The 13,506-nt window shown below is 47.7% G+C and overlaps 1 protein-coding gene across 2 annotated transcripts in view; it reads left to right on the top strand.

The window, feature by feature from the left end:
* Nucleotides 1-229: 229 nt before the first annotated feature.
* RUBCN (rubicon autophagy regulator) overlaps nucleotides 230-13,506 on the top strand; it is a 54,799-nt gene continuing 41,522 nt past the window's right edge. For both annotated transcript variants that reach the window (XM_054039336.1, XM_054039337.1), the window contains exons 1-2: nucleotides 230-327; nucleotides 11,824-11,977. In XM_054039336.1, coding sequence (XP_053895311.1) covers nucleotides 290-327; nucleotides 11,824-11,977 — 192 coding nt within the window. In that variant the 5' untranslated portion in view covers nucleotides 230-289. The remainder of the gene's footprint in view (nucleotides 328-11,823; nucleotides 11,978-13,506) is intronic.

Raw genomic sequence — 13,506 nt, forward strand, 5'->3', positions numbered from 1 at the left:
ACGGCAGTGCATGCTGGGAGCTGTAGTTTCATCGGTGTGGGGCATGCTGGGAACTAAAGTTCCGAGGCGCTTCGTGCGAGGGGCGGGAGGCCGGCTTGGAGGTGTGGCCTTGTGAAGTGCATGCTGGGAGCTGTAGTTTCCCTGCCGCGGTGCGTGCTGGGAGGTGCAGTTCCAGCCGGCGGGCGGGCGCGGCTCGCAGGGGGCTGGGCCCGGCCCGGCGCGGGGGGTGGAGGCGGCTGGCAGGGGCCGCCCGCGCTGAGACAGGCGGGCTGCGCGTGCCCCGGCCGGCATGGAGATCGGGCGCTGCGGGGAGCAGGAGGCGAGCAGGTGGGCGCGCGCTGCGGGCGGTGACAGGCAGCGGCAGGGATGGGGGTTGCGTAGTTGGCTCTCACCTGGGGGCGGCCGGGTAGCGGGTGGGGGGCCGGGATAGCTGGGGCGCGGCTGTGGGGTAGCGGGCGGCAGCGGGGTGGGTGGCGGCGATGGGGTAACTGGGGCCAGCGGGGTGGGGGAGGTGATGGGGTAGCTGGGGCACGGTGGGGGGCAGTAGGGTGGGTGGCGGCGATGAGGTAACGGGCCAGTGGGGTGCGGGAGGGTGATGGGATAGTTGGGGCACGGTGGGGGCCGGTGATGGGGTAGTTGGGGCGCGGCGATAGGGTAGCGGGGGCCAGCGGGGTGATGGGGTAACTGGGGCACGGTGGGGGGCAGCAGGGTGGGGAGGGCAACGATGGGGTACGGTGGGGGGCAGCGGGTGGGGGCCGGCGATGGGGTAGTTGGGGCGCGGCGATAGGGTAGCGGGGGCCAGCGGGGTGGGGGTGATGGGGTAACTGGGGCACGGTGGGGGGCAGCAGGGTGGGGAGGGCGGCGATGGGGTAGCTGGGGCACAGTAGGAGGCAGCGGAGTGGGGGCTGGCAATGGGGTAGCGTGGGGCAGTGGAGTGGGGGGCAGTGGGATGGGGGGTGATGGGGTAGCTGGTTCACAGCTGGGGGCACAGGTTGGGTGTCTTACTGGTATTGGCACACAGCAAGGGGCAATCGTGGGGGAGAGACAGTTGTGTATGTTTGCGGCTGTAACTGGGGCGTGGCATGTGGCAACATAGGACTGGTGTGTAAGGGCAGGCATAATGTCCAGCGAGTCTGGTTCAGTTCTGAGCCTGCCCTGACCCCCTGCCTGGCGTGTCTCACACACTCTCTTTGCCCCACCCTGTGTAAATGCTCTGGTTGTGTCAGGAGAAGTCTGGATAGAGCTGTCTGCACATGTGAGCTGAATACCTGATGCTCCCTAGATTCCAAAGACAGGAATTGCCAAGTCTCATAATTTTTTTACGAGCTGTCCTCAGATGATAAACCATCCTAATGGCGACCCTCATTTCCAGTCTCTGGTCAGGGTCTTGTTTTTGGATTACGTCTCGTTCTGTCCCTGGTAACTGGTCGTGTTGCTTGGGAATGTTGCCTATTTTAGATGTTTAAAATAAATCCTTAACTGTAACCTAAATACTTGTGGGAGCAAGGCCTCCTGTGTTCAGCTGTAAATTGGACCTTGATTCTGCAGCACTGTGGTGCCATACACTGGTAGTTAAGTAAAAATAATGTAGGCTTTTAATGTAAGAAATGACAATGATTAATCTCATCAGTCAGATACACAAAGCCTTCTGCATTATTTCCTTTGATAATAAATTCCATTTGGTCAACCCAGTCCCCATGGTACCATTGAGTTTTGTATTGGCAATGCAGAGCTGGGTAATAGAGATTGACAGATGCGTTAGTGGATATGTAGGGGACAGTTGAGGCTGTGGCATCTGGGGAAAGTGTTTGGAGGTAGTTTCTGATAACATTAGCAGAGACATCCAACTAATGGGTTTATCAGCAGTGAAAAAATTAACTGTTGCCATTTAAACTAATCTAGGTTTGGGAGTTAACCCATTGAGATGAATGGGGCTGTTCCCACATCTCTGAGCTATTGTTTCACACTTCCAGGAGATTCCGGAAGACACTCCGGAATGTATTGATTGCATTTGATTCAGGTTTTTCTGAGTTTTCTCCCTGACCAGGAGGGACAGAAACAACATTTCTTGCTTCTAATGAAAGCTCAGATCCTGAAGTGGCGAATTCCCATGCTGTGGAATAAATGGGTGATCTAGCAATCCCCAAATGCTATGTTAGAAATATATAGATAAAGAGATGCATCACAGTGCAGCATTGTGATTCTCCTTGGGACGGTTATGAGTCCTCGAAAGCAGGTGCATGTGACTGGGGATGAACTACAAATAATGCCATGGTGGACACCCCAGAATTCATGTCAGTCCCCGTCGAAAGAAGAGGGCATTGTCTCCTCTGGAGCCAGTGCTGTGGTGGCTCGCTCCATTGTTTGCTTAACTGTGAATGTACGTGCAATGGTATGTGCTAGGCAGGATTCTGGTATGTGCCTTGTGCAGCAGCATCCCACTCTTTGCTAATGATTCCAAGTCTCCGCTTCTAAATACCTGTCATTGCATTTGATGTGGTTGTTGAATATGGTACATGCTTGATATTTCAGGCGGAGGGAGAAGGTTTTGCTAGGTTCAGCGTCCTGCCAAGGGTCATAGACCTATTAGGTTGAGGCCAGCAGACGAGGGTGATCTTGTGCCTGCTTTTTTCTCCTTTCGTCCCTGAGGAGAGAAGAGAGCAAAGACTTCAATGGAGATGTCACCTTAAAGAGCAGGATGAAGGACGATGCTCTCCTTTAGCCAGTCGGTGAAATGGTACTCACAGTGCCTTGGGGTATGGAGCCGATGTTCTATCTAAATGATCCAGCCATGTCATTGGAGACCATTGATAAATGGTGTAGTGTTGAGAGTTAAATGTGCAGATGTTCTGTTAAACTTCTGTGTCACAAAGAAGTGGGAAGGGGAATAACAGGGCCCAGAGAGAGAATCCTAAAGGGGAAGCCGGCGGGGGGCAAGGAGACAGCTAATATTGCGAGAACAGCATGGAAAGCCAGTCTCTGCCTTTGGCTGGCTGCTTGCTTCCAGAAATTTCATGGCAGGGGGAAGGTTACTTGGACCACTTGACAGCTACTTCCCAGCAAGAATTGTCCTGGGTTTTATTTGTAAACAAAGAGGCTAAGAACATGTGCTCTGTACACTCCCTCTTCTCTCAGTGTCAGGTTGGTGATTTAAAAAGGAAACAGCCAAAGGGCTTTCTGCATTTTTTCCCCTTCCTAAGATCTTGTTGGAGGCTTGAAACTGCAATCGCTTTCCTTGCTACTTTGTTGTCCTCAGTCCCTGATTGTTATTGTATAGGGTTGCAGATCATGATTGTGGTGGCCCCTGAAAGGCCCATTGTGCTAGGCGCTGTACAAAATATAACAGAGATATCTGCCCTAAAGAGTTTATAATCTAACTAGGTTAATGCTGTGCTGGTCTGTTGATGGGGTTGTTTGATTGCATGGGATTATTGAAATATTTGTTCTAACAAACAATACGTTCCAGAAACTCCTGTGAGCTGGCGTCTCAGTCCAAGGATCCTGGTGTGAGTTTGGGTCTACTACACAGTTGTCCATGTCACCAAAACCACAGCTTGCACCGGTTGTGTTACCCCTTGCGGGGTGCCTCAAGGGGAAATCAAGGACTGAATTGGCCATGGAGAAAGGGCTCCCCTCTCTTTCCTAGGTGATTTCTTGCAGCTCGTGATTAAGCCTTATGGGGGTGGTGCAGAAGGTTTGTCGTATGATAGTGTCTCTTCTGAGGTACGGGGAGAACATCAGGCCCCAGAGCTGTCAGGCTGGCATTTTGTACCAGCCCCAAAGTCACCCTGAAACAATGAAACTACTTGCAAAGGAAAAACAAAGCATTTAGTCTGTAATTTCTGGAGACACCAGTTGTGCTAATATGGGAAAAGGGCTTTTGCAAATGAAGTGTTGAGCAGCAGATGTGTGTGCTGTGTTTGCAGATAAAGTCCAGAGCACATGGTGCTTCCAGCGTCACTACCAATTTGAGTATCAGAGGTACAGTGCCAGCAGATCTGTGGCATAATTTCCCAGCGGGCCTTCTCTGCTCTCTGTGACTGGTCCTGCACAAGCCTGTTTCCTGAGCTGAGGAGAATAGATTTTCTTTGACTTTTTTTGCTGCTCCCTGTTGCTATAAATAACATGACAGAAGTCTGCTTCTCCACGCCCCTTTCCCGGAAGTGCCATGCCTATGTGAGGCGCAGGCAGCATGACCCACAAAAACTTCCTGTGTTTGCAGTTTGGTTTCCTAGACGACAGAGTTCACTGTTCAATAATTGATTTGCAGATCACCTTTAAAGTTGAGACAAAGTGACAGTGAACATGGTGTTGTCCCACAGCAGTGCCCACAAATGATCCCGGTACCTAAAAACTGATCGCTGAAATGTGTCAAGACAGATCAAATGACTTCCCCAGGCAGAGAACAGTGTTCGAGCAGCTATGTACTTGCGAGATTCCCCTTACTGTGTTGCTTAAAGGAAATGTATGCCTCTGATTTAACCTAGTTTACAATTTCTACTTTGAAACTTTAACTGTTTTAAAAAAATCCTTCTTTACTCAGCACCACAGCTTCATGAGTGTGTTCTGAGTCACTGTGCTGGCTTCATTGACAAAAATAAGTTTTTGCTCCTTCTAGCTCTGCGTTATCCAGCTTAGCCCTGGGTCAGCGAGTCAGATTCTGGGCTGACTCCTGCATCATCAAACAGCATTGTTGACTGAGTTCCAGCTGCAGGGCTGGATTCTGGCCTCAGTTACCCCTGTGAAACCCTACTGGTCGCCCCGGGAGGGCACAGATGTGACTCAGTGTGGCCTCTGGCTGTCAGAATCTTTATTACTGCCGATAATGCACCAGCTAGGAACCTGGGTGTCCAGGCTCGGTCATCAGGGCTGAACCAGCCTGACCGCACCCTTTTATAAATTACATACTTCAAGTAACTCATGGAAATGCCCAGTGAAACTTGCTACTCTGGAGACACTAACATTTTGTGGCTGGTTTCTTTTCAGCCTGTATTAGAGATGTATTTAACACTGTCTTCCTGACCCCATCTGTCAGAAGCCCTCTTTCAAGTCTCTTCTTGAAATTCAATTCAAGGTTGCGTATGTAATCTATAGCTGTTCCAGTCACTGAGAGTCTGTGTGTGTGACAAGCTGTACAAGTGTTGCCAATGTGTGTGTGGTTTTGTTTTTTTAGGAGAGCTTTGCGGTGTTTGTCTAAGTTAGTATGATCCACGCAGAAGAGGGCTACATGCGGTTTGGGGTTTGATCCCCTGGGTCCATTTGTCAGCCAGTGTCAGGCCGTGACATAGCGTGATGCCATTTCTGCCAGGGTCAGGCAGTTTTTCCTCGTTGCTTTTTCTCGAGTCGTCTTTTATCATTCCTGATCATTTGAGGAAATCGCTCTTGCATTCCCCTGCTTTTTGGTAAGCCTAGCCTCGATGTGTGTGACCATGTCATCTTACGGTCCTTGTGCCTAAGCTCTAATCGTACAAAGAGACTTGTATGTGCAAACTCCCTTGGCGTAAGGGTCCATTCACACTCATCAAATTGCAGGACTGGGTTCTTAGACTGGCCAAGCAGGGTGCACATCTAATGAACTACCTAAATAACGATATGCTGATAAGATAATACAGGGTTGCATGAAAGAAGTTGTGGTGATTGTTCTGTAGTGCTGTACCGCTTTTCTGCCTTTCCCTGGATGGAGGAGACTCTGATTTGTTACAGATCTTTCCTCATATTTGTAATTAACCGCTCGGTTGGGGTGGAAATATTTTGTTGGCAAAAGTGCCGACAAACAGTGGCTACACTGCCCGACTTTTAGCGACACGGCTGTAGACAAAGCCTTAGAGACAACATCTTGGTGCTGCTCAGACCAGTTGGGCCTGGAAGCACACAGGAGCCAAATATTGGGTCCAGTACAGCAGCCTGGCATGTGTCCCCAAGGGGGAATTTAGCCAGGGCTGTAACAATGAGCTGTTAGCTAATTAGCATGGGTATTTTTCTGATCATCTTGTGACGTTGCACTCCATATGTTTATGGAAATATGCTTGATGTGAATATAATGCAACTGGAATATACTTAATGCAAAAGGTCTCTTGTAAGGTATCATTACAAAGCTTATAATCTACTGAGTGTTCATCCTATTTGTGTGTATGTATCATTCTTGTATCTAAACCTAGAAATATGAAATATAACTCTGAAGTCATATTGTAATTATGCAAAGTGTGGGCCATTAATGGTGGCTTGGAATCTTGATGGCTCCCATTGACTAGGACAATTGGTTGTGAATGGCTCTGTTTACTTGCAAATCTTCCTGGGGCCGTGCAAGTCAGCCCAGGAAGAATGGAGGCTTGGGGTCTCACAGGACATGTGAACATGTCCCATGATACTGGAATCCATCTTAACCCTGGTGCTTTTCCATTTAGAAGGAGGGGTGAGGATCCAGAGAGACAAAAGTTTCCCGTCTTGTGCCAAAGCTATAAAAGGGGGTGAAACAGAACAAAGGGGGCGGCCAGTCATGAGAAATCCCCTAGTTACCACCTGAGCTGGAACTAACAAGGATTGGGCCCAGACTAGGAAGGAGTGTAGTCTGTGAAAGAAGCTTATTGGAACATCTCTAAGGGTGAGATTTACCTGTATTCAGTTTCTTAATGTATTAGGCTTAGACTTAAGTATCAGGGGGTAGCCGTGTTAGTCTGTATCTACAAAAACAACAAGGAGTCTGGTGGCACCTTAAAGACTAACAGATTTATTTGGGCATAAGCTTTCATGAGTAAAAACCTCACTTCTTCGGATACTCTATGCATCCGAAGAAGTGAGGTTTTTACTCACGAAAGCTTATGCCCAAATAAATCTGTTAGTCTTTAAGGTGCCACCAGACTCCTTGTTGTTTTTTTAGGCTTAGACTTGCGTTTTTTGTTTTATTTTGCTTGGTAACTTACTTTGTTCTGTCTGTTATTACTTGAAACCACTTAAATCCTACTTTTTATACTTAATAAAATCACTTTTGTTTATTAATTAACCCAGAGCAAGTGATTAATTCCTGTGGGAACAAACAGCTGTGCATATCTCTCTATCAGTGTTATAGAGGGCGGACAGTTTGCGTTTACCCTGTATAAGCTTTATTCAGAGTAAAATGGATTTATTTGGGGTTTGGATCCCATTGGGAACTGGGTGTCTGGGTGCTGGAGATAGAAGTACATGCTGAGCTGTTTTCAGTTAAGTCTGCTGCTTTGGGGGCATGGTTCAGACCCAGGGTCTGTGTTGCCGCAGGTTAGCATGTTTGGCTCAACCAGGCAGGGTTCTGAAGTCCCAAGCTGGCAAAGAAAACGGGCCCAGAGGTAGTTTCAGCACATCAGATGACAGTCCCAAGGGGGGTCTCTGTGATCGAACCCATCACACATCTCTTGCATAGTGCTGTGTACACCTCCGGTGCTCTGGAAATAAGAATCCAGCCTTTCCTTAAACATCTTGAGCTCTATCATCAGGTGCTGTAAATCAGCGTAGCTCTGACTTGAATGAAGCTTCACCAGTTTACACAGGCTAAGAATTTGGCCCCCAGTTGTTTGTTCTGTTTGTGTATATCCCACTCTGTGCCCTGTGTGCCATCGTCTTGTGACGTGTAAGTAGGAAGTTCTTCAGGGTAGGAATATGTCTTTAGTCACTGTGGCAGTGTCCTAGTACTGTATACAAATAGTCAACACTGCTGGCTGCAGACAGACCAAAGTCCAGTGACCTGCTTCCTGGTATCAAACCTGTATCATTGCCTCCCGGACCTACCCCTCCCTTTCTGGAGTGAGATCATTCACACCAGGAGTCTTGCCTAGATAACCTGACATTACTTTCTTATGTGTCATTTCCCAGATTTGGTTGGAATGCTTTTGCAGCTCTGAGAAATTGGTTTGCTTTTCTGGTATTGATTGAATGAGACGTTCTTCCAGCTCAGTCTCCTTTCTCCCCTCCTGCTCACTCCAAGTCACCTTCACTGTTTGTGAGAACACACCAGTTACCCTGACAACAGGCTACAGCTGCACAAACAAATCATTTCAGGAGCAGGCTGAGCTGAGAGCAGACTGTATGAGTCTCTGCAGAAGTGCTCAGCTGTTTGCCTGGGGAGCATGGCTAGCTGTGTTTTACTTGATCACAAAATATGTATTAAACGTGACGTGATTTCTAAAGGGGAAAGACCTCTCCTGAAATGTGACCCGGGTAAAGTTCCCCTCACTCTTTCAGTAAGTAGATGGCTTTTTTTTCAGAGGGCTGGGAGTTCCCTGGGAGTTTTCTGGGGTTATTTCAATTCCCCATGCCATTGCCCAGGAGGGTTGGGCTTAGTTTTCTTTGGTGCTCCTCTGAGCATCTGTCAGAGGGGGGTGCTGGAGAGTGGCTGAGTGGAAACCCATTCAAATGGGGAAGCGCTCAATCACTTCAATGCTCCCCAGGCCTTCCTGCCAGGCTCAGCAAATGAGATTCTGAAGCAAATCTCCCACACTGCAGTCTTTACAGGAGTTAGGAGTGTTACCCTGTAAGTCCAGACCAAACTCCAATGTGGGTAGCTCAGTTCTGCCTCTCTGAATTCCCCCTGCACCTGCAGTTGGGTGTAGAATTTTAAACTGTAGTGCAGAGTTGCTGTGTGCTGTTACAGAGATGACACGTCTCACCCCAGAGGTGGCTGCGTTTTCAATGATTAGCGAAGATTCTTGCATGTCTACTTTGTGACGTGCTCTGGGACCCTTTGGGATGAAAAGTGCTATACTGTAAAATTGTCACTAGATCAGAGATATTTTTAATGTCTATTTCTCTTTCTTCTTTCTACCAAATAACTTCCTACCTTTCCCTTTACATCTGTTTTTGTTCAGCTGATTGGTTCATTGACACAGTGCTTTAAACAAAACAACTCCAAAACTCCCAAGGACTAATTCTGTGTTAGCAGAGAACAGTGACTCCACTGTGTTGGAATGCAGTTGTTTTACCTTTGGAGAGGATGTGCCAAGGCAGGTTTGCATAACAAGGACATGGGGTTTACACACCTTCCCAAGGCTCTGATGTGTAGCGGACACACCTCTGCAATATGCATGTGTTGGAGACATTTATAGCACAATAATAATAACTAAAAGGGAGTTTCCTGGAATCACGAACTCTAAGATCTAAATTCAGGCTCTGGCTGTGCTTTCACTCCCACTTCCCCAATCTGACTGAGTCCTGGAAATGTCCCAGAGAGGAGCTGATCAGATGACAGCGCTTAACGGATGCAGCTGCTAGGTTAGCACAGATCTGTGCCCAGAGGGCCTCTGCTCCCTTCCCCTGTCAGTATGCAAAGTAGGCTCACCTGGTGTGTGTGGAGACAGAAATTTCTGTGTAAATTTAGAAGAATGGGTTGGTGGACTAGGGTGACCAGATGTCCCGATTTTATAGGGACAGTCCCGATATTTGGGGCTTTTTCTTATATAGGCGCCTATTACCCCCCACCCCCTGTCCTGATTTTTCACACTTGCTGTCTGGTCACCCTATGGTGGACTCAAGACTCGTTAAGCTTTTTACTGTCTCTAAATGAGCCAACCAGTTCGGATCCAAAGAAGGAGGCTGGCCCTGGAATCTGGTTTAGAATTCGTCTCTCTCCCCACAGTCCCAGCTGAGTTAGGCCCGGTTTTCTTTTAATGGTGTTTGGAAGCCGTGGCTAAACTGTCTGACAACTAGGCTGCTCCTAAGGCAGCTTGGCTGCCAAGGAGGATCTAGTGCAAAGTCGGGGTCTGGGAGCAAACGCTGTGTGCGCACTCAAGTTGCTGGACTTGTCTGTGTGTCGTGTACTAGTTAGTAACCGTATCTTGTGCATAGGCATTCCTGTGCCAGCTCAGACTGTTGGTCTGGTTAGACTAATGTCTTGCCTCTGGCACGGGCACTGATCTGAGGCGTTTGGGGAGTTGTGGAGCTCTATACGCTTTATGGGTGGGCTAGAATGCCGTCCTGCCTCCCAAACGCCATCAGCTTGCACCCTGAAACATGAAATACTGCCAGTAGGAAACCTTGAAGCTCTGAGTGCATTAACATGCACGCTACGTGCTGTGTTCGCTTGTTATTTTGCATGTCTTTGAGAAGCAACTGGTCCTGCCCTTAATTCTTGATGAATTACTGTACTGTCACTGAGTTAATGTGCTGTTCCTTTCCTTATCAAATGCCCTTGGCAAAATGAATAGGCCCTCTCAGCAATTTAACCTGGCAATAAACAACTACAAATTGTGGGGTTGTCAGAGAAGGCCTGGAAGAGAGCTGAGTGCTTCTTTCATCTGCTGATTCACTGTAAACATAACCAGTATTGAGATAATAATGTAATAGTTCCAACAAAGACACTATTTGTGGCTGAGGAAAAAAATATTTTCAAAGGTTCAAATATCAGTCTTATTTTACATTTTAAAAACAGGTGTCCATATCTATGCTGCAAATACTGCCTCACATTAAAAATGGAAGCATTTTAGAAATCTAATTTATTTTTCATTATTTGTCCTTCTTTTCCCCTTTTTACATTTTAATCAGCTTGGGCAGTGAGAATAGATAATCACTTCATGGCTAGTTTCTGGTCAGTTTCACTTTTAGAGTCTCACACTAGCACTGTGCTGTAATGCGTCAGTTACAAACACTGCAGGGATGTTTGTTGGGGTTTCTAAAATGTCTGTGGCAGCATTTCTACTGGTGTATCGTTCTATGAAAGATTGCTTTTACAGAATATAATTTGAGGGCTAAATGTGAACTGATTGAGCCTTTGGGACTAGTCTTTTTATTTAGTTTTTTATGCATTAAGCAAATATTCCTCAATAGTTATCTCTTGTTTACTTAGGGATTTATATTTCTCCGGCAGTGTTGTCTAGTGGGTAATGCTGGGGATCTAGGTGTCAAGCCACCTGGGTTCCATTCCCGAACTTCCTGCATGACCATGGCCAACTTCTGTTACCTCCCCGTCCCCACTTCCTCATCTGTAAAATGGGGGTATGATGATTTCCTGCCTTCCATGGGATGATGAGGTGCTCCGTGTTTGTGAGAAGGGAAGTAGTAAGTTACCCAAGATGTGTGGCTTACATTGACCCGGACTGGAACACAATTTCTTTAAAAAGTTTAAAAAAAAAAATAAAATCTCGACTTGGACTCAATACAGAACTTAGGGAGTGTGAGAGCTGCTCTTGATATTGTTCTTACAGTAGGGCTGGACTTAGCCTACCAATCTTCTATTTAACTGTATAATTATGATGTTTTAGTCACCTGATCCTGGAGTTGGATTAAGAAATGACCATAACACTTGCATATCCTTTGAATGATCAGCAGATACCATCTTGAACTCCTCTCTCATGGTGTTTCTGTGAAGAAGAGACAGTGTCTCCGCCTGGAAGTGCTCAAGCACTAGATTGCGTTGAGGGTTGCACGCAGGGCTGAGATCTGTATATAGCATCAGTATTTAAGGGAGGGAGCATGCTAACATGACCCAGCACAGATGGAATCTGAGTCAGCTTTGGCATCCATCTTTCTTATGCAGTGCTCTGTTGTATTGATCCCCTCCAAGCCTGCAATGTCTTGCACTCAGTAGCCTGTGCTGGCATACTCATGAGTGGAACAGTCAATACACTAGCTAGAGTCTAGTGAACTTAAAACCCTCGGGCAGGAGGCCTACAGCCCAGCAGTGTGTGTACAGATGCCCATGCCGTGCTGGCTTCTGGATCTCCTACCCAAAGGTTTTAACTTCACCAAGGCCCACTTGGGCAGCATTTAATTCTGTTGTCAGGCCACTAAACTTTTGATCGCTATATGGTTGATCAATTTGAGGGGAACTAACTGGCATGGTGTGTTCTTTTGCATGTGCAGAAAGGAGCATTGGAAACTGCTGGGCAATTTGAAGACCACCGTCGAGGGATTAGTGTCCAGCAACAACCCGAACGTCTGGTCTAAGTATGGCGGCTTGGAGCGGCTGTGCAGGGATATGCACGGCATCCTCTATCACGGGCTCATCCACGATAAGGTAGGGTTTGGCATGTGGGGCAATCTGGCATTTATCACCATGTTGCTGTTCTAACAGGTGGCGCTTTGGTTACCGAGAGAATCCTTTGGTGCATGACTTCTGGAAACCACGAGTGAGCTGATCTGTAGTGAGCCTTATTTGCATTGAAGCAGCAGGCTGATGGTTTTATTAGCATCAAGTTTGCTGGGGCTAAAGCTCTAATGGGGAGATTGTTTTCTGCAGCAGGACAGGAAGTCAGGACTCCTGGGTTTTTATCCCCCACTCTGCCACTGATTTGCTGTTTGACCTTGGGCAAGTAATTTCCTCTCTTTGGGCCTCAGATTTCCCGTGATGATCCTGCCCTGCTCGGACGGGGATAGGGAGGGTTAATATTTGTACAATGCAGTGAAATCCTCGCATGTGGGTAAATTGTCAGTATGAACATAGGCAGCCATCAACCCAGGGAATGGTCTTGCCTCAGGCTTCATCACACTAGGGAAAACTCCTGCAGCTATTGGATTTGAGTGCCAGTCCGCTTGCCTGTCATTCACCTCTCCTATCATTTCGTGCCACATTTTGCTAAGCATTGGTGATCTCTGCTGTGAGAAGCTGCCTGGCCCCACCCACCCATTTGTTTCTGCCTGTTGGATCCCCCAGCAATGACCATGCTGAATTTGTAATGAGGCAGTCTGCTAACATGGAGCTGAAATGTGGGGTCTTGGGCAGGGTTGCGGCTTCTTAGCCTGGTCTGAGAGGAGAAGCCCTATTCCTTAACGGTCTTGATTATGAGATAATAAATCAGTCTGACTCCTGCATCCATGCTTCACACAAACCTGATTTCTCTTGTTTTGCACTCACTGCTTCCTGGCTGCTGTTGCTTATATCTGTGGTCCTGGGGGACTGAGCAGGTTTCAGGGGGTTCTCCAAGCAGGGCCAGCAGAAAGCCAAAGCCCCACTACATGGTGCTGAAGCCTGGGGCCCTGAGCCCTGCCAGCGAGGCCGAAGCCTGAGCAACTTAGCTTCCCGGGGGGGCCCCTGTGGCCCCAAGCAATTGCCCTGCTTGTTACTCCCTAACGCCAGCCCTGGCTTTTATATGGAGAAAACCAGTAGTTTTGGCACAGGTGGGCCATGGAGTTTTTATAGCCTGTTGGAGTGGGCCTCAGAAAGAAAAAGATTGAGAACCCCTGGCTTTTATGGATCCATTCCCTTTAGCACTGCTGCCCTAAAGCCAGCCTCTTCTCTCCCTCCTTGCCCCTGCCCCAAAAAAGATTCTTTGCATTCAGACAGAGCCCTGAGACTGTCTCCCCCTCTGTTTATCATTTCCACCCTCCGGTAGTTTCTACTTGAAAATTTTCCCCCTATTGGCACAGGTGCAAATGAACTTGGGTGGATTATCAGCAAGCCTAGAAATAACCTACTGGCTCTTGGTTTGTGCTAGATGCACAGTACTTGTCTTAAGGAAACACACTTCAGATAGATCATGTTATTCATTGATTACCCAGTGGGAATAACTGAACGCTTTCAGTGCATAGGAGGTTGTTCATGCCCAA

Source organism: Malaclemys terrapin, chromosome 9 (assembly GCF_027887155.1).
Source record: "Malaclemys terrapin pileata isolate rMalTer1 chromosome 9, rMalTer1.hap1, whole genome shotgun sequence".
Lineage (NCBI taxonomy): Eukaryota > Metazoa > Chordata > Testudines > Emydidae > Malaclemys > Malaclemys terrapin.